The sequence below is a fragment of the Sorex araneus genome, chromosome 7 (assembly GCF_027595985.1).
Source record: "Sorex araneus isolate mSorAra2 chromosome 7, mSorAra2.pri, whole genome shotgun sequence".
In the NCBI taxonomy this organism is placed as follows: Eukaryota; Metazoa; Chordata; class Mammalia; order Eulipotyphla; family Soricidae; genus Sorex; species Sorex araneus.
The window spans coordinates 54,349,846-54,369,408 of NC_073308.1; the positions used below are offsets into that span (position 1 = coordinate 54,349,846).

At 36.9% G+C, this 19,563-nt stretch overlaps 1 protein-coding gene across 5 annotated transcripts in view; it reads right to left on the bottom strand.

The window, feature by feature from the left end:
• Window positions 1-19,563, bottom strand: part of RXFP1 (relaxin family peptide receptor 1) — a 106,774-nt gene that overhangs the window by 30,861 nt on the left and 56,350 nt on the right. For all 5 annotated transcript variants that reach the window (XM_055144912.1, XM_055144909.1, XM_055144911.1 and 2 more), the window contains 4 exons: window positions 12,793-12,891; window positions 8,317-8,422; window positions 2,899-2,970; window positions 731-802 (listed from right to left, as the gene is read on the bottom strand). In XM_055144912.1, coding sequence (XP_055000887.1) covers window positions 731-802; window positions 2,899-2,970; window positions 8,317-8,422; window positions 12,793-12,891 — 349 coding nt within the window. The remainder of the gene's footprint in view (window positions 1-730; window positions 803-2,898; window positions 2,971-8,316; window positions 8,423-12,792; window positions 12,892-19,563) is intronic.

A 19,563-nucleotide genomic window follows, 5' to 3' on the forward strand; every position in this document is an offset into this window, starting at 1 on the left:
GTAAACCAGAAACAACCTAAGTACCCAAAGATAGATGACTGGTCAAAGGAAATGTGAGATAGATACACAATGGAATGCCAGCCAGATATTTGAATAAAGAAAATGTCTTTTGTTACAACATGAATGGAACTGGAGGAAAGGATGAAAAGCAAAATAAATCAGGAGAAGGAAATAGCAGATAATCTAATTTATGTGTGGTGCATGAAAATCAAACTAAGGGGTTAGTCCAATGAAAACTAGTCCTTGCTACAGAACTGAGGTTATGCAGGGCCAGGAAGAGGACTTGCAATGGGGAAGGGGATGGGGTGGATTGTGGTATAGGGATATTTGAACTTTAGTGTTGGGTGGGGTGTGATGACATTGTCTCCCTAAAACAAACATTTATACTCTCGTAAACTAGTGTTGCCTTGATAAAAAATAAATTAATAGAATAAAATAAAACTTCCTTTACCTAAAAAATCTTTGTTCTTTCAACCTTATAATGCTTTTTTCTTTTTTCTTTTTTTGCTTTTTGGGTCACACCAGCGATGCACAGGGGTTACTCCTGGCTTTTCACTCAGGAATTATTCCTGGTGGTGCTCAGGGGACCATTTGGGATGCTGGGAATCGAACCCAGGTCAGCCGCTTGCAAGGCAAATGCCCTATTCGCTACTATTGCTCCAGCCCCCTTATAATGCTTACTATATTGTACAATTGGTGAATGGGTGAACTAACCCTCACTGTTACTTACAGTTTTGTAAGGCTGTGCAGTCCTCTGAAAGCATAGACAGATATGGATCTAATCTTATTATGTTGTAGACACCTGTGAAAATGATAGTTAAAAAGGAATATAGAGAATCGTTTCAGTTTTGTAAGATTCAAGAATCCAGTGAATGGATGATGGTGATACTAACACAACCATGAGGTGATACTAACACAACCATAACCAACCTTATGCCTTTGTATGAAAGCTTTGACATATGGTACAATTTATATCATATGTATTTAGCCACCATTTTTAAAATTAGGAAAACCTAAAAGTATAACAAAAGTTATGTATTTTTAAACTATTAAATCCTTGTATTATTTTGCTAGTTTTCATTTAAAATTCTAGGTATAAAGGTGCATATATAATTTAGCTACAATTTAATATATGAATTTTCTGTGAGTGACATGCTTAACTGGAGTCAGAGTGGAAGTTTGATTTGGGCTCATTGGAAGTAGAGGAAACAAACCAGACCACAAGCAATGACATAATATATAGACACTAAAAACTTTGCACTTTCATGTGTATCCAGCTTCTGTTGTGGGGATGATAAAGGAAGAAGTTTCAAGACTGCTTTCTTGTTATTTGCAGGTCACTATTACCCTTCATAGTGTTCAGTTAAAATATAATTAAAAAATTAAGGCTTAAGATTATTAATGGAGAAAGCAGATGCTCAGCTAACTAGAAATTTATGACAAAAAATCTATTTTTAAATGCAAGAAATATATACTAATACATTATTATTAAATTTATTATGCACAATTTTTTTGTTTTCTTTTGGGGGTCACACCCGGCGATGCACAGGGGTCACTCCTGGCTCTGCACTCAGGAATTACCCCTGGCGGTGCTCAGGGGACCATATGGGATGCTGGGAATTGAACCCAGGTCAGCCGCGTGCAAGGCAAATGCCCTACCCGCTGTACTATCACTCCAGCCCCTTATGCATAAAATTTTTAAGAGAAAATTGTTGTGGATTCAATCCTACAGAAGGTAATGTCACCTTCTCACTGATCTACAGCAAAGCTTCAATATGCATTTGTTCATTTATCTCTACTTGTTGCAATGACCAAGAAATAAACTTTATTACCTGGAAACTGAGTCAGGTCACGCTTTTAAAAACCAGCAAGGCAAATCATAATACCCAAAAGTAGAGAGAGAGTATGGGGGAAATGATCTGCCATGGAGGCAGGGGGAGGGTGGGAAAGGGGGGTATACTGGGGACATTAGTGGCGGAGAATGTGTACTAGCAGAGGGATGGGTGTTCGATCATTGTATGATTGAGACTCAAACATGAAAGTTTTGTAACTGTATCTCACAGTGATTCAATATAAATAAATAAATAAATAAAAACCAGCAAGAGAGACTGAGTATATGCTTTGCAGGCCAGGGCCAGGCTTTGATCTATAGTAGTGCATGAGTCCCAGAACAGCTAGCTGTGATTCCTCAACACAGAGTCAGGAATAGTTCATGAGCACTGTCTGGTGTGCCCCACCCACAAACCAAAATAAAAACAACTACCAACAGCTACATATTATTTTTTAGCTATTTCTTTTTTTTTAAAAAAAACACTCTTATTTTTTTTTTGTTGTTGTTTTTTGGGTCACACCCGGTGATGTTCAGGGGTTACTCCTGGTTCTGCACTCAAGAATTACTCCTGGCGGTGCTCGGTGCTCGGGGAACCATATAGTATGCTGGGAATCAAACCCAGGTCAGCCGTGTGCAAGGGAAATGCCCTACCCGCTGTGCTGTTGCTCCAGCCCCCCAAAATCTTTTCTTTTTGGTGCCGGGCATGAAATATCATATGTGAAAGCGTATACTAAGCCACTGAGCTATATCCCTGATCCTGGACTAGACTCATTTGATCTCTTATTACTTGAAACAAATGGTAGAGTTACTCCAGTGTTTATTGTGCCAGAATGCTAAACTACTATGTTGATTAAACTAACTGAATCTGTTTTTTTCTTTTTTAAAATCATTTATATTTGAAGTCCCAACTCCTTTTAAAAATGTGGACATAAGGTGGTGCTGTAGATCAGAAAATATTCACACTCCAGCACTGGCGAGGGGTTATTCTCTGCAAAAGACACGGTGGAAGAAATAGGCACACACACAAAGTTAGCTAATTCTGATACAAAAAATAAACTGTTTCTCACAGCTTCTGAAGATCATGGTACTTCCTGAAGCCATCAGGAGGAAGTTTTCTTATTAAGTTCCACTGAAGTGACCTAAAACAAATGCAAAATTGAGTTCTTCCTAAGCTTTTTTTTAACTTTTAAATCTCAACAATACAGGTAATTATAAACATTATTTATTTTAGCACTAGATCCTATTATATTTATAGTAGCATCTAAATCAAGTCTGACTGTTGATTTTGTATTTTAGAATAGTTCTAAAACTTAGGTTTATCATGTTGTAATTATGACAAATCATTTTATTTATGGTTTCTTTTAAAAAGGGTCTCCTCAGCAATGCTTGGGCCCACCACTCCTTACTAGTGCTCAGGAGGCCGAGAGGTGCTGGGGATTGAACCTGGGGCCATCTGCATGGCAGACATGAACTCCAATCCTTCAAACTGTTTTCCTGCCTCCCCCTCCCAAGTTTTAAAGTGAATAAAACTGGGGAAATCATTTTCATTTACATTCTTCTTAAAATTTTTATTTGACACATATTAGGAGGCATCTCATATTTTGAGTGACAATGAAAAGTGTTTTTCTTTTAAAACACATTGAAGAACCTAAGTCATTTCTTCTTCTAAATATGTCACCACTCGTGATCCACCTTATTAGATTGTCTTTAAAATAATTCTAAGGAAATCAGTTCAATGGTATGTATAAGTGAACTGCTTTACTCAAAAAGTGATTCCATTCCAATTTCTAATAAACTATGCATAAATATTTCCCTTCTCTTCCCTTCTCGTCACAATGACCAGACCAATTTCATAAAAATGTACTTTTTTTTTTTTGCTCTTTGGGTCACACCCAGTGATGCACAGGGGTTACTCCTGGCTCATGCACTAAGGAATTACTCCTGGCAGTGCTCAGGGGACCATATGGGATGCTGGGGATCGAACCTGGGTCGGCCGCATGCAAAGCAAACACCCTACCCACTGTGCTATTGCTCCAGCCCCTAAAAATGTACTTTTAATAAAACCTCTATTATTATTAAAAATATAATGAATAAAGACAAAATGAACCAAGAAAACAAAACAAAAACAGTAAGTTTAGAGTGATGGTCGCTGAGGTCCCTTGCATGAATCATATACAATCTTTCCAAGCCAGTGTCTTAACTGGAAGAAAGGAATCTGTAGAGGATCTCCAAAAATTTATATTATTGTTATCAAAGAATTATGTAATATGATTGCATATTCTCATTGATATATGAGCAATAGGCTCTCTGGTACAAACAGAAATACTAGGTAGGCAGAAAGGACTCAGATTACCCCACTGTTACACTAGAGGTAATAACAACATTTGCTGTCATGTTGGTTTTGAACCAGTCTTGCTTAAAGCTGGTGATGAAATTTTACAGGAGAATATTTTCTGAGTCCCCAGGAAAAATTTTATGATATAATTTGAGAAATATTATTGCAGAGTAAGACTATACACTTTCAGCAGGGGTCTTACTGGTCTAATGGGATAAAAATTAGTTAAGTAGAAAAAAATATTAATTCCTTTATTTAAAAAAATTATTGAATCACTGTGAGATAGTTACAAGCTTTCCTGTTTGGGTTACAATCACACAATGATCAAGCACCCATCCCTCCACCAATGAAAAATAGTAATTCCTTAATGGAGAAAAAACAAGTATTCACGAGCAGTTATCTAGTATATCTTTAGTATTAGAATTTTAAGAGGGAATACATTGGTAAACTGCCCAAAAAGGGTCTGGAAGGGGCAACAACTAAAGGAAAAAGATTCAGAAACACTGTACTATACTTAACAAATCTCTCTTGCCTACTGGGTTGTCATCAAATATTATTTCCTTCAGATATTGACTTATACTGAGAATTATCTTGAAAATCCTTATATTGAGAATTCCTTTTCTACAAATGACTCTCACTTATTTTAGATCCTATTAATTTGTATTGTGTTATCAATAAATTATTATGTACCCGATTTTATTTAAAGACATTAATATAATTTGGTGTTATTGGTTTTGTTTTGGGGCCATACTAAGGGGTGTTCAGGGCTTACTTCTGGTTCTGTGTTGAGGGATCACTCTTTCGGGGTTCAGTGGACTGAATGGGGTATCCAGGATTGAACCTGGATTGGTCTGTGCAAGACAAGTACACGCGGTACTATCATTTCTGCCCCAATTTGGTGGCTTCTGAAAAGTGTACTTGTTGAGTCATTCATTCACCAAACATGTTGAATGCCTTTCATTTGCACCCTGAAGAAAAGCAATATTGCTTCCCTAACGTTCAGTACAAACAGATTTTTCTATTGAAAGATTTCTTTTTCTCTCTATATGTTTTTTCATATTTTCTATATGAAAATAAGGTACGCAGGGCTGGAACGATAGCACAGTGGGTAGGGCGTTTTTGCCTTGTACGTGGTCGGCCAGGGATTCTCAGCATCCTTTATGGTCCGGAGAGCACTGCCAGGAGTAATTACTGAGAGCAGAGTAGGAGTAATCCCTGTGCATCGCTGGGTGTGATTGAAAAAAAAAAGCAAAAAAAAAAAAAAAGAAGAACAGAAAAGAAAAGAAGGTACCCATGGCATGTCCTTGAATAATAAAAGATTTTCTACCGTTTAAGGCTAACTCCTAGCCTCTACTCTGCAACCTTCAGTTCTAATGTAACAATTTCAGGATGGGGAAGGGAAACTGCTTAGCCTAATTCATAGAAATAAGCCTAGGGAATCAAACAAAAAAAGGAGACGGAGGAATTCACATCATTTGATGAATCAAGACAAAACCCTTAAAAGTGGCTGGGACGGAGCGCGGGGAGGGGTGTCGGTGGGGAGGATTGTGTTTTGCAGAGGAAAGTGGGGGGAGGATTGTGTTTTGCAGAGCAAAGTGGAAACGGACAATCCGAACAAACTGCTCAATCAAAGCACAAGAAACTTTTTTAACAAGAAAATGAAACAAAGTGTTATAAACAAACTCCTGAGCCATTCCATTATCTGCTAAATCCTGCTGGAAATCGCAACTGAGTAGCTGGCTTGTTAACCTTAAATTGAAAACATTTGAAAATTGGTGTCTAACTCTTTTCCACTTCCTGTCACTGTCTTCCTATTCTTATATCAGTTTAATTCATCATGAAAACTTTGGAGTCTTGAACCTCTCCTTCTTTCTTACTTCCTAAAGCCAATCATTTGTGAGGGTTTCAACCCAGATTGTTTTCTTTACACAAAGGGCTTACAACTCACGACCCATTGGTTTGCACACGTTTTCATGAATCTCCATTAGAAATACCTCTGTCCTCAGGTAGTCTTCTATTGAGACTCCTGTTGTTTCCTTTAAACAGTTTTATTTTTAAAATTAAATGGAATACCTCAAGACATGCACTCTCTAGACATTGCCTTATTCTCATTTATTCTTCTAGCTATCTCCATTTCTTCTCTTTTTAAAAATAGGTAGATAAAAGTAAAGTTTAGTTGCATTGTTTAGAATGGATCAAAATTACTTGTGGGAAAATATAAAATGACAATGGCAGCATCAACATATTCTTTGGTTTGGACTTTCTAATATACCTTGATACAAGGAATTTTTCTTGTATATCTTGTGTTTAAATTTGTACTTAAATTTTCTTGTATTTGAAAATAAGATAAAGGCAACCATTGTAAACTTTATACCTAGCATTTTCAGCTATATTTAACTCCTGGAACATTCTCCACAAAAACCTTAGATTATTTTTTGGGGGATTATTATTTTCTAGTAGAACTAATTGTAATTTATAAGAACTGTGATGATTTGAGGCTAGGATAGAATGGTATCTTTAGTTCAGGTGAGAATGTCATGTCTTTGAAAAAGAAGTCTTTGTGGCTTACCTGTTTTATATTCTCAATTTATTATCAATTTGGCTAAATTCCTCAGATAACTATCAACTGGGTAAATTTCCCAGATTCTGCTAATTTGATGGTAACTTTATATACAGAAATTCTAGTTTTGATTCTTTCCCATAATTGATGTATGTCAAGCATATGAGTTGCAGTATTTAGTGATATTGTTTAAAAAAATCAGGATTTTCCAACCTTGGTAAATTTAAGAATTTTATTTTATTTTTGTCCTTATAACCCCAAAGTGAGAACACAAATCTGCAAAAAATCTGGATAAAAAAATAAGAGAAACAATAATCATGTTTGAAAGTATCTATACTCTACTTCTTTTAAAAATTTTAGCCAAATATAAGTGTTATTGATGTGTATATTGCTGATTTTTTTAAAGATTAAAATTAGTGCTGGGTCAACAAACTTCTATAATGAGCATAATTTTTTCTACATGTGTTATTAAGGAAAAAACCAGCATCAGTATCTCTGAGTCAAATGTCAAATGTGGGAAGTTTTATATGTGAAGCTCTGGAAATCTTTTATCTGTTTCTTTATACACATCAGTTTATAAAATTGGGCATTAAAATTTATGCCCAATAAAGTTTCAAAGAATTATTGAAATAAGCATCAAGTAAAATTTTTATGAAATAATGAAGCTATATAAACTAGTTTCTTGAACTGTGGATAGTTAATTTAATGTTGGGGTGTTTATAAATGTTTGTTATGAAATAAATTTATGAAAAATAAATTTATGATTTAATATCTATGTTTTTTTTATTTTTGGGACTGGAATGATAGCACGCGGCCGACTCGGGTTTGATTCCTCCATCCCTTTTGGAGAGCCCAGCAAGCTACCGAGAGTATCCCACCCAGACAGCAGAGCCTGGCAAGTTACCCGTGGCGTATTCAATATGCAGTATGCCAAAAATATTAACAAGTCTCACAATGGAGACGTTACTGGTGCCGGCTTGAGCAAATGGATGAACAATGGGACGACAGTGCTACAGTGCTGCAGTGCTTTTTGGGTCACACCTGGCTATGCTCAGGGGTTACTCTGGCTTTGCACTTAGGAATTACTCCTGGCAGTGCTCGGGGGACCATATGATGCTGGGAATAGATCCTGGGTCAGCTGCGTGCAAAGCAAATGCCCTACCTGCCGTACTATCGTTCCAGCCCCATTATGCATATATTTCTGATTTGTATAACCAGGGTCTTATGAAAATTTTTAGGTGAAAAGGAGACATAAATGGGAAAATTTAAGAAATCCTGATCTACATAACAGTTCAACGGATTGCTTACTTTCCTAAGCACATAAAATTATAATTGATGGCACCATTTATTTAGAAATAATGTGGTGATACTGGTTCTTCAAAGAACTGCTAAAAAGGAAATTTAAAGAATGGAAATTTAAAGGGTTTAGACCTTAATAAGTACAAAATAAAAATCATCAATCATTTTAATTGACAAGGAACAAAGACATAATTTTGAATAAATACAGTATTAATAATGACAAAACTTATTAATTACACACTTGTAGATGCCAGTCTGACTGTCAAAATGAAGCCATTCTTTTCTACTTACATTATAGTCACATTTGAAGAAATTGATGGAATAGCTCGTAACTTGTTCTTATCACAGGCAATTTCTAAACCTTGGCAAAGACATTGCATTGGCACAGACCCGAGCACTGAATAAAGAGGGAGCAGTAAGGAATGGGGACCGTGAGGGGTGAGGAGGAGGGGGGTAAGGAAAAGAAAGAAATGAAAATCTATGAGAAAATTATTAAGTACAAAAGCAAGTCATGTTTTACCTAAACAGTTTGGGCAAAGCTTTAAACTTAAGGTTTCAAAGTTAGCTTTTCATTTTATGTTAAAATGATGCTACAACATTAAGATAAGGAAATAAACACACTTACCAGCCCATGCATTTTTTTAAAAATGGAGACTGATCTCCATTTGCTCCAAAATAAAGTATTCTCTTAATTTTACTCACCCTCAAAGAGCAACTATATTCAAGGGTGACAAGCTAGTGAGAGAAGCTGTAATGCCTATAAGGAAGGCTCTTCTTAGGAATCGGGTGTTCATAGCATAATAAAACCTTTGTGGAGAACTATGTCAGGTTATCTGCTGAGGAAGAGGAGATCCAAGCACTATACTTTAGTGGTGACAGAATTTTATTTTCCTTGGAAAACTCAAAACTGTGTAGTTATCCAAGCTCACTGAATGGCACAGAGTAAGAGAATGGGATGTAGTGATTGTGATTGTAGTGATGGCTGTAAAGATGTGACTGGGTGTTTCTGATCCCAATTAAATACCTGCTCTACATACATGATGAGTTTATATAGCTAAAGAAGAAAGTGAAAGTATTCCTTAGTATCAAGTTTGCTTTATGTTTTGATAGGAAAGGGACGATTACTGGGAATGATGAAGAGTGTTTCTCTCCTTTGGAGACTTACCATGCATGGGTGAGCTAACAAAAGCAAACCTCTACAGGAAACAGGCAAACAAAATATCATTGCCCAGATATCTCAATGGAGGAGCTTCTCCATTATGTCACAATATTAAAATAGAAATGTGTGAAGCCAGGTCAGCCAACTTCCTCGAAGAAGCCAGAAATACCATGTTTTACATAGAATTACCGATGTTTAAAATGATAACAGCTAACTGAAAAGATTTTAAAAGAGCTTAGGACCAAAAAAACTTTCTATGACAAAGTTTTTACTTGCAGCCTTCTCTTAAAAAATCTTTATAGTAAGGCTTCTAGAGAGTTTTATGTGTTTTACAGGAAATAGGGACTGGATCGATAGCACAGCAGGTAGGGCATTTGCCTTGCATGTGGCCAACCCTGGTTCAATTCCTCCGTCCCTCTCCAAGAGCCCGGCAAGCTACCGAGAGTATCCTGCCTGCACTGCAGAGCTACCCGTGGTGTATTCGATATGCAAAAAAAACCAGTAACAACAAGTCTCACAATAGAGATGTTACTGGTGCCCACTTGAGCAAATCCATGAACAACAGGTCGGGACGACAGTGCTACAGTGCTGCAGGAAATAGAAGATTTCTGTGGGAAAACTGGTGGATTAATGCCATTGAGTGCACTTGGCTCTGAAACATTAGTATCACGTTGTTCAGATAATGAGTGATGGATATTCCTCCTCTCAAAACCACTGCATCCTCCTCTACAGAACAGGAGACATGTAGACATCTAGGTTGTAATTTGGGTTCTGTAACAGTTTCTGCCAAGAATTTCTAAAAAGTAATCATGTTGTTTATGGTTCTCTGAAAACTGATTCCACCTCTTAAGGTCCAGTTTAAGATAAGTGAGTGTTTATATGTGGACCGGGGGTGGGGGTGGGGGCGAAGGTTAGTAAGGGGGATAAAGGTCCTGAAAGAGAGAGAAAGAGAGAATAAAGAGGGTAACATGGAAGACAGTGAAGTTAGTATTGATTCCAGTGTGTTTTTGTCTATTGATAGAGCTTAATTAAGATAATTCATATATATTACTTATAAGGCTTTCTTTTAGAGGGGAAAATAAAAAAAAAGAAAATGCTTAAATTTTTTAAGTTTCCCAAAATTAAAGAATTATGAAAAGCTATATCACTTAAATATACATTATAGTACACTCTTAAGTGTATATAACACAGATACCTGATTATGTCAAAATGCTAATGAAAATATGATAAAAATGTCTGCATTTTATCAAAATTTCCAGGACATTTTTTTCAATCACAAAGGATGATATTTTGTGCCAATAATAATCAGACCCAGTATTTGCCTGTAGCAAAATTTCCTGGTCAGATTATGAACCTATAAACAGAAATTTTATTGTTGTGACAAAGATTCACCAGTCATTGAAATTATTCAGCTAAACAAAATATTTGTATTTCCCCCCCTTTTTTATAGTGAGCACACTCAGAAGAGCTAAGGGATCCAAGGTAACTCTCTGACCTTATTGTGATGCACGACCTGGTTTTGTGGTGCCGATTGGTTGGGGTGTGTGGTTCCACCCTCACATGCTTGCATTGTGCTCAACCACCTGAACAATTTTTCTAGAATAGTTATTTTTTTAAGTACCAGCAGTAAGCACTGGTAGCTTCCAAGTGGTGTAATTATAATCAACAACTCTTTCCAAACCTCTATATTTCTCCAAATCTCTAAAATTAAACCTGCGAATATATTGAGTCACGTTAAATCTAGCATCTTCCGTCATATTGTCTTGAAATGTAACTTGTAAAAGTTAAGTCTATTATATATTTTCATCCAGCCAGAAATGAATATGTCATTTCAGTTTCATTTTCAATACATCCTTAAACAGTAATCTAATTCAAATAAGTAAAACAGCAGAAACCTCACATTTTATTCCTTAGTTTTCATTCCATTCTATGCAGCTTTTTATTTTGGAAAACATATTTGATTACCACCACTCCTTGAATTAGGTTTAAAGCATAACTCTTTAAAAATGCTATGTTTGTTATTTAATAAATAGTGGTGAAAATTATCTCTGCATTTTTTTACACATCACTTGTTGGGTAACTCCATTCCTTCATGAAATTAGATTTGTAACAAAGTTCTCCTGGACTTCAATTCAGGCAAAAATTTATTTCCCTTTGTGACTTCAATTCAGGCAAAAATTTATTTCCCTTTGTGACTTAAAGTAACCCTTCCCCATTTGTTTGTTTTTGATTTCCAAGGCTACTTAGCTCATTACTTCCCCTTCTTGACTGGATGATGACAAATTCAGAACTAAGTTTTGAATGTGTGAACTTCATTAGTGAAGAACCCCTTATATTACTTTTCTTTCCCATTCTCTTTTCAGTTCACTATTGAGTTTTTTTTTTTTGGTCATGTTGATGACTTAAGTCTGTTAGAAATCAGATTTTTATTGTAAACTGCCAAAAATATTTTTGGGGACAAGGTGAAGAATAAAAAGATAAAATTAAAAATTAATAAGTGAAAGAATACACAGCAGAAATGTAAAAGTATATTTTTAACATAATATGATAAAATTCATCTTTTGCAATATGTAAGTAGTTTATCTTTTTTCTTTCCCTAGCATTTTTAGGTTTTTAATTACCAAGTAATTTTGTCTCTGTGCTATAAGAGATATAGCACAGAGTATAAGGTGGAGAAAGTATAAGGTGGAGAAAGATTATTGAGTAAACTGTGTATCCTCTCAACTTAGAGAACACCGACTTTCTTTTTAAACTATATTTTTCTTGAATACTGAAGTCAAATAAAATATTCAAAAAGTTGTGTTTTGCCATTTATAGTAGAACATGAAGGAAAGATTATAGTATTATTCACCAATCTCTGATTTATTTTAGTCAAGATTTTGGAAAACTAGGCTAAAAATGATCATTCCATGAGACAAATGTATATTTATTATAATACCAAACAACTATTTTAAAGCGTACAATTTACATAGATCTTTCTGATAGAAATTGGATAGAGTAAATTTTCAATGTTACACAGTCCTATACTTGTGGTGTTTTTTGCAAATTTTTAGTGTAAGACTTTTGTAGATCAAATGCAAAGACCTTTAACCTGATTTTGACCCTTCTCCGAAAGAAAATTGGTTAGCATCCCTTCCTCCAATCTACGTTATTTAATCGAACAAACAGAATGCACCTCATAGTTGTACCTGGAACTAATCTAGCCCTCCCAACCATCTCCCACAAGTGGGAAAATAAAAATTTGAAAAATAGCTTACACCCCAAAAGATTTTTCACTTGCAAACATAATCTTTAATCAACTTATGTTTTATTTCACCACTTCCTTTATATCAGAGCTTATTACAGCTTTCTGTGAAAAGGAGTAAATAGTAAGCCTGAATGAATGACAATAATTTTGCTCACAACAATACCTGACATAATTTATCACTTTTGCACTTAAGAACTTGAGTCATTTTTAAATAAAATTCTCAAACTATGGCTGTCTGACTAACAGAGTTTGAAACTAGAAAACTATAACTAAAACTTTTCCAAATATATTGGGTCTAGTTACTGAAAACATGGTTCCATAAGTTTATAAAGAACACAGCTCATTTCCTGAGATTACTTACAGCATTCAGATGTTTGTGTCTCAAAGGGATACTGAGAAGTAATTTTGTAGTAAGTGGTAAAGTATCGGTCAAATTCCACTGACCATCCATTGTTGTCCCCTAAGATAAAAATTAGAGAGTAGAAAAGTTCAAGAAAATAAATATTGTGAGGTATTGGAGAAAATAGTTACTCTTCAAAAATAAACAAGAAATACATTTTTCCCCTTGCTCACACCTGCAGGGCCTAGGGACTATATAGGGTACCAGGGATCAAACTTAGGCGGGTTGCTTGAATATAAATACCTGCTATATTATGGCTCCAGCCCCCAAATGAGTGATTTTTAAACTTAGGAGAATAAAGCCTTATGTAGGAATTTGTTTACAAGTGTATATATCTGGGTCCACACCTAGAGGTTCTGATTTCTTAAGTTTTGGATGGATCCCTTCATTTACATTACCAAAATAACACTATTGCTGATTTTTTTTTTCTTTTTGGGTCACACCTGGCGATGCACAGGGGTTACTCCTGGCTCTGCACTCAGGAATTACCCCTGGCGGTGCACAGGGGACCATATGGAGTGCTGGGAATCGAACCTGGGTCGGCTGCATACAAGGCAAATGCCCTACCCGCTGTGCTCCAGCCCCTATTGCTGATTCTTTAGCAAATAGTGTTTGGATCACACTTTAAGAAACAGTTGACTAGAAGTACTAAAACTCCACAATGATGTGCTGAAAAACAGTTTCAGTATATTAATTATTCTTTTAATCTTCATCCATTATTAGAACTGATGTTGAAAATGTATTGAGATGAAGAAATAGTCATGCTGGTTAAATTGCAAAAAGAACGAAGCATGATCTCATTCTTTTCGAAACCTTCCTAAGTTCATCAGAGATGTTAAGAACTATTATTCTAGGCTGACCAGATAGTTCCAATGACAGAGTCCATGCCCTCCATGTACAAGTTCCTGGGTTCAATCCCCACCACCTAAGGCTCCTCACACACTGAACCCTCAAGTCTGCACTTAATGGTGTGGTCCTCTTAGAAGAAATGAGTGATTATTCACATGTGCTTTCCTGTTGTCTGTCTATGTTTGTTCATTATGACATTAAATTACTATTTCATTTTTTAAAAAATAGCAGCACAAAAATGGTAAATATTCTCTGTTGTGGTGAAAAGAAAAAATAATTTTTCTTTACAAGATGCCTGGTAACTTTTCATATTTGTAAACATGGAGAAAATTAATTCAAGAATGAATGAGAGCAGGAATACAGGAGCAGTTTCCAAGGAGATCCTAAGAGTTGGTCAAAGCACTTTCCTTCTGGGAGAACTTTAAATGTGATCTTCTCCAGGGATTTAAAAAAATTTTTTTCCCCCAGAATGCTGTTTAGACTCTTTAAGGATGCAAACATGGCCCCCAGTGACAGTCCAAGGGTCAAGGCGCTTGCTTTGCATGAGGCTGACCCATGTTAGATCCTGGGTAGCATATCGTCTCCTGAGTATCACCAGTAAAGACCCCCCAAGCACCAAGACAGGAGGAAGGTCTGAGGACAGCTGGGTGTGGCAAAAGAAGCAAACATATAAGTAGATGAAGATAAATTTGAAAAATTTTGCTTATTTTTTATCAGTAATCAAATTTTATTTGATTTATCAAATCAAAGCTAGCATTGATTTGACAAATTACTTCTACCATGTTTATATTATACAGATAAGCAACGTTGCTCAGTTACATTAGTTTGGTGAAATTGCCTTTACTATACCATGGTTTTGACTTTTATTTTTTGTCACATCCAGTGGTTTTCAGGGATTCCTCCTGGTTCTGCACTCAGGGATCACTCCTGGCTGGGCTCCACGATAGAACCTGGGTCTGCCATGTGCAAGGCAAAAACCTTACCCACTGTAGTGTGTGTGGTCCTAGCCCCTCATGGTTTCAACTTTAAGGAGAGTACTTGCAAACTATACCTTGAACTTGCACTTTGCTTTTGAGTCTTAGGCAGTGGGGTTTAGGGCTCAGAGATTAAACCCAGGTGTCTGGGATGTAAAGAATATGCAGCAGCTTTTTGAGTCACCCCCCCAAGCCACCAATTCACACTATTTCTACTCTATGATATGCACTTGTTTGATTACAGATGCCTCAAATTCAATATGAGTAAAATGAAATTTTATTATCTTTCCCATTAAATTTACCATGTCTCCCAAATTTTCTAGAATTGTAAATGAGACTTAAAATTTGTTAAACTGGACAGAATAGAAAGGTTTAATTTTATCAGAATATGCCCATTACCAATTCAATATCATTTGTATGATTCACCTCTTTAAGGAGATTATTTGTTTTTATTTTTATAGCTCAGTAACTCCTCCATGAAGCTAGCAATAGGGAAAGAAATCCTCCCAAAATCTTAACCAGATTTTCCCCAAATTTTAATTATTTAAGAATTTTAACATTAATGTTATATATACTTGTAAGATTATTTTTATTTTTACACCAAGAATAAAAAAATTGGACATAGGTAACTTAAATTTATCTATAATATTATTCTTCCTTTAGCATTTCTCACTGGTCTCAAAGATTTTTTATAGTGGATGATTACAAAATACACAAAAGTAGCAGAGTAGTGTAATAATACACAAAACAATAATACAAAATAATAGTAATAAGTATTACAACAATTCAGAGGAAGATAACTCATGGACCTCAAATTACCTATTGTAGAATTAGCATGAAACTCTGCTGGGGTGGATAAGGGCAAAACCCAGAAAAGGGCAAATACTAGCCACTAGGTATGCAGGAACCAATTTAAGGTAACCCTCAGTCCCTAACATCAGAACATTTTTAGGCAGAGAAACAAGAGGCAGAAATGTGAAAGTTTGGGTTTATATAGTCAGAGAGAAGCTACAATTTGTGACTGGTGGATTTTGTGTGTTTGCTTCTTCCTCCAGCTACCTTCTGTTTCAAGAGCTTTCTCGTGATATTTAAATTTGTTTTTTCAGATCGCAAACTATTACAGTCCTAGTTTGTGAAAACAACTGGGGACTTCTGCCAATGATTTGCCCTAGAAACAACTTCTATGAAGTTGTTTCGATAGATAACATTTTAAATTCAGTCACTGTTATTTTCATCTGAGTCCATTTTTTTTTCTGTTGAATTTAACTCTTGTTTTCTGCTTGCTGGCTTTTGCAAGGATTTAGATTAACCCTTGATTTAACACCTTAATACCTTTCCATTTACCCGGTGCCATTTTTCATATATTTCTGGACACTCTAAGTGCCAAATTACTTAGCTAGGAAGTGCTGAGGGACCCGAACTTGGACTTAACTCCTGTGTCTTACTTCAGCTTCCCGGGGCTCTGCTTAGTGCCTTCAGTTCCCAGGACCCGGCACTTAGCCCGCCGTTCAGCCATCCTGGGCTTCCCTGCACCCCGCGGTGCGGCCGTCAGAGGTGCAGGAGGGCGTCCCTGTTCTGGCCACTCCAGCAGTTCCCTTGTACCCCTTCTGCACGGAGATCCGCTCTTCTTGCTGTCACAGATGTTTCTGGATCTTAGACTTCTGACTATGCAGGTGACTCCTTGTGGACAGTAGCAACATACTTAGTTGTTACATCCATAGTGTTCCATAAAAATTCTTCTGTAAAGAATGTGATTCTGTAAAAATTCTTCTCAGTATGAAATCTCTTTTTTACCTTAACCCCCTGACACCTCCAAATAAAATCCTGTGTGATTTCTGTTTCTGCTTTTCAGAGTGGGTTGAACACAACAGACTCTCAAGGATAGAAACGTGAGAGTGACTCTCCAGTACTTTTTTGGGGGGAGGGGTTTGGAGGGTGCTGGGGGGAGGTTAGGGGTGGTGTGTGGGACGAACCTGTTAGTGCCCAGGGTTTACTCCTGGTTTTGTGCTCAGAGACCATTGCTTGGAGGACCATAGGTGGTGCTGGAAATCGAATTTGGGTCAGCTGTGGGCAAGGCAGCACCTTCCCTACTGTACTATGTCTCCCTGCCCCCACCCCCACTCCATCCCAACCGATGCCTTAATCCAGTTTTAAAGACAGTGACAATCCTGTTAAGCCATAATGCCCAAAAGTAGGGAGAGAGTATGAGAATATTTCCTGCCATGGAGGAAGGGGGAGGGTGGAAAGGGGGGGTATACAGGGGATATTGGTGGTGGGGAATGTGCACTGGTGGAGGGATGGGTGCTTGATCATTATGTGATTGTAACCCAAACATGAAAGCTTGTAACTATCTCACAATGATTCAATAAAAAAAGTTAGTGACAATCCTATTGCCATTAGAAATGGAACTCTCATATATATGGTACTGTACTGTAGCACTGTTGTCCCGTTGTTCATCTATTTGCTTGAGTGGTCACCAGTAATGTCTCCATTGTGAGACTTGTTACTGTTTTTGGCATATCGAATACTCCATGGATATCTTGCTGGGCTCTGCCGTGAGGTCGGGATACTCTTGGTAGCTTGCTGGGCTCTCTGAGAGGGACGGAGGAATCAAACCTGGGTCAGCCACGTGCAAAGCAAACTCCCTACCCGCTGTGCTATTGCTCCAGTCCATTTATGGTATAAAGTGACAAAAAAATTACTGCAAGCAAATAACTTCAAACAAATTTTTCAGGTTTTTAAAGGATTTTGTTCTTGGTTTTTGTTTTTTCTTTCTATCTTCATTCCTTCTTTCCTAAAGCATTTTCTTCCTCCCACCCATTACTTTCTCCCACTATAAGGCAGAACATATGACATCGGAATTGTCTCTTTAGTTGCAAAGTTGGAAAGTGAGCATTTTAAAGAAAACAGTTTTTGTTATATGTGTTTGATATATTTCAAATGTTGTATCTTTCACATTTTAAGAGACTATTATGGGATAATGGAAAGAAAGGATTTTCAAACTTTAGCAATGTTTCTTGTAAAATTTTATTCTCTGGTTTTTCTTGAGACATTTTAGTGTAAAACATGTTTCACTAGAGAAATATTGTATTAGGGGATATGTTTTCTAGTACATATTGGGAGAGCTATACAAGCAGTGTTGGTTAGACAAGTATGTATTGACTAATTTTTTTCTTTTTAGCTAAAATGATTCAATGATATTGTGGATAAGAATTATATTTATCAAGAAAAATCCATTTTACTAAGCTGTGTGAGCTCAACAAATATTTGTAATTGAGTGAATGAATGATTGAATGGGTCACTGTTCTCAGAGGCACTTTAGAGAAAACCCTGTCTCGCTCAGGCTCCAAAACATTTGGGAGCTGGGACATTTATTATAAACATAATTTTCAGATTTCTATACTAAAATAGATCATCTATTTATAGGATCTAAATTCTCCCAAATGAGTCTTTGAGCTGTTTTGGAAGAGCTGCATTTTGAGATTTGCCGTGATCAGCTAGAACCCTTCTCATTACTCTGGAGGAGAGCTTAGATTTATTTTTTAAATTTTAGTTTTGGGACCATGCCAGGGTGTGTACAGGGCTTACTCCTGGCTCTGTACTCAGGAATCATTCCTGGCAGGCTTCGGGGACCATATGGGATGCTGGGGATGAACTCTGAGTTGCCTGTGTGCAAACCCAATGCCCTACCTGCTGTACCATCCTTCTGGCCATTAGGAGGGTTAAGATTTTAAAAATAGAAACTTGGGGGAGGAAATCGGCATACGTTGGTGACGGGTGTGGTATTGGAATTATGTCCATGAGAAACCATTATTAATAGCCTCCTAAATACACAAAAGTTAAAGAAAAGAAAAATCTTGTTTATCAGAGGAAGTGTATGTCCGAAGGCTCTTCGGAAAAATACAGATCCCATAAACAAATAACAATCCTCAGCAGAGATATCTTTAGCACAGTCGCTGATTGTCAACAAGCAACATAGTCTCAAATGCTAAAATCAGACTGCAAATACACTATTAAGTGACAGAAACGCTTTCCAACAAGGGGTGTGGGTGCCGAGGCTGTCTCCCCGCAGAAAGCAATTCTTAGACACCAGCAGGATGCTTGTGAAGTTGACTCAATTTTGACTTTTTCTTCCCATCGAGTTCCACAAATTCAAGACATGATTCCCTCCCCCCTTCCTGACTTTCAGCTCACAGACTACCCACAATCCTGGGTTATGTATCTCACCAACCCACTGTAGATCAGATGTTCTCACATCCTCTCAAGTTTCAAATTTCAGGGGCCTGGTGCGGGTCCAGATTATTTTCTGTGTTTCTGACACATACAGATTATAAACCAGAGGTATGTAGGAATTCTCTATTTGACAGGGAGCACACAGGATTCAGGAAACATGTCTACTCACTAAATTAATTTGCAGTCCCTAAAGAATACAGTCATAACCAGATAGATGTGACACTGAGGACAGATACAGAGTAAAGGCACAGAACTCCCATGTTCTCTCCAGGCATACAGGCATGTCATGTTGCTCAAATCTTTCCATGTTCATGGGGCTAGAGCAATAGCACAGCAGGTAGGGTGTTTGCCTTGCATGCGGCCGACCTGGGTTCAATTCCCAGCATTCCATATGGTCCCCCAAGCACCGCCAGGAGTAATTCCTGAGTGAATGAGCCAGGAATAACCCCTGTGCATCATCAGGCATGACCCAAAAAAGCAAAAAAAAAAAAAAACTTTCCATGTTCAAATTTAAAATTAAGATCTTTCTTAATTTTAAATTAATTTAAAATGGATTTCTTTGACCCTATAAAAATCATTCTTATTCAGGGCTGAAGAGATTGCTTAAGTGGTAGAGCACGTGACTAGCATCTGTCAAGGCCTGTGTTCAATCCTGGGTGACCCCTCAGCACCACGA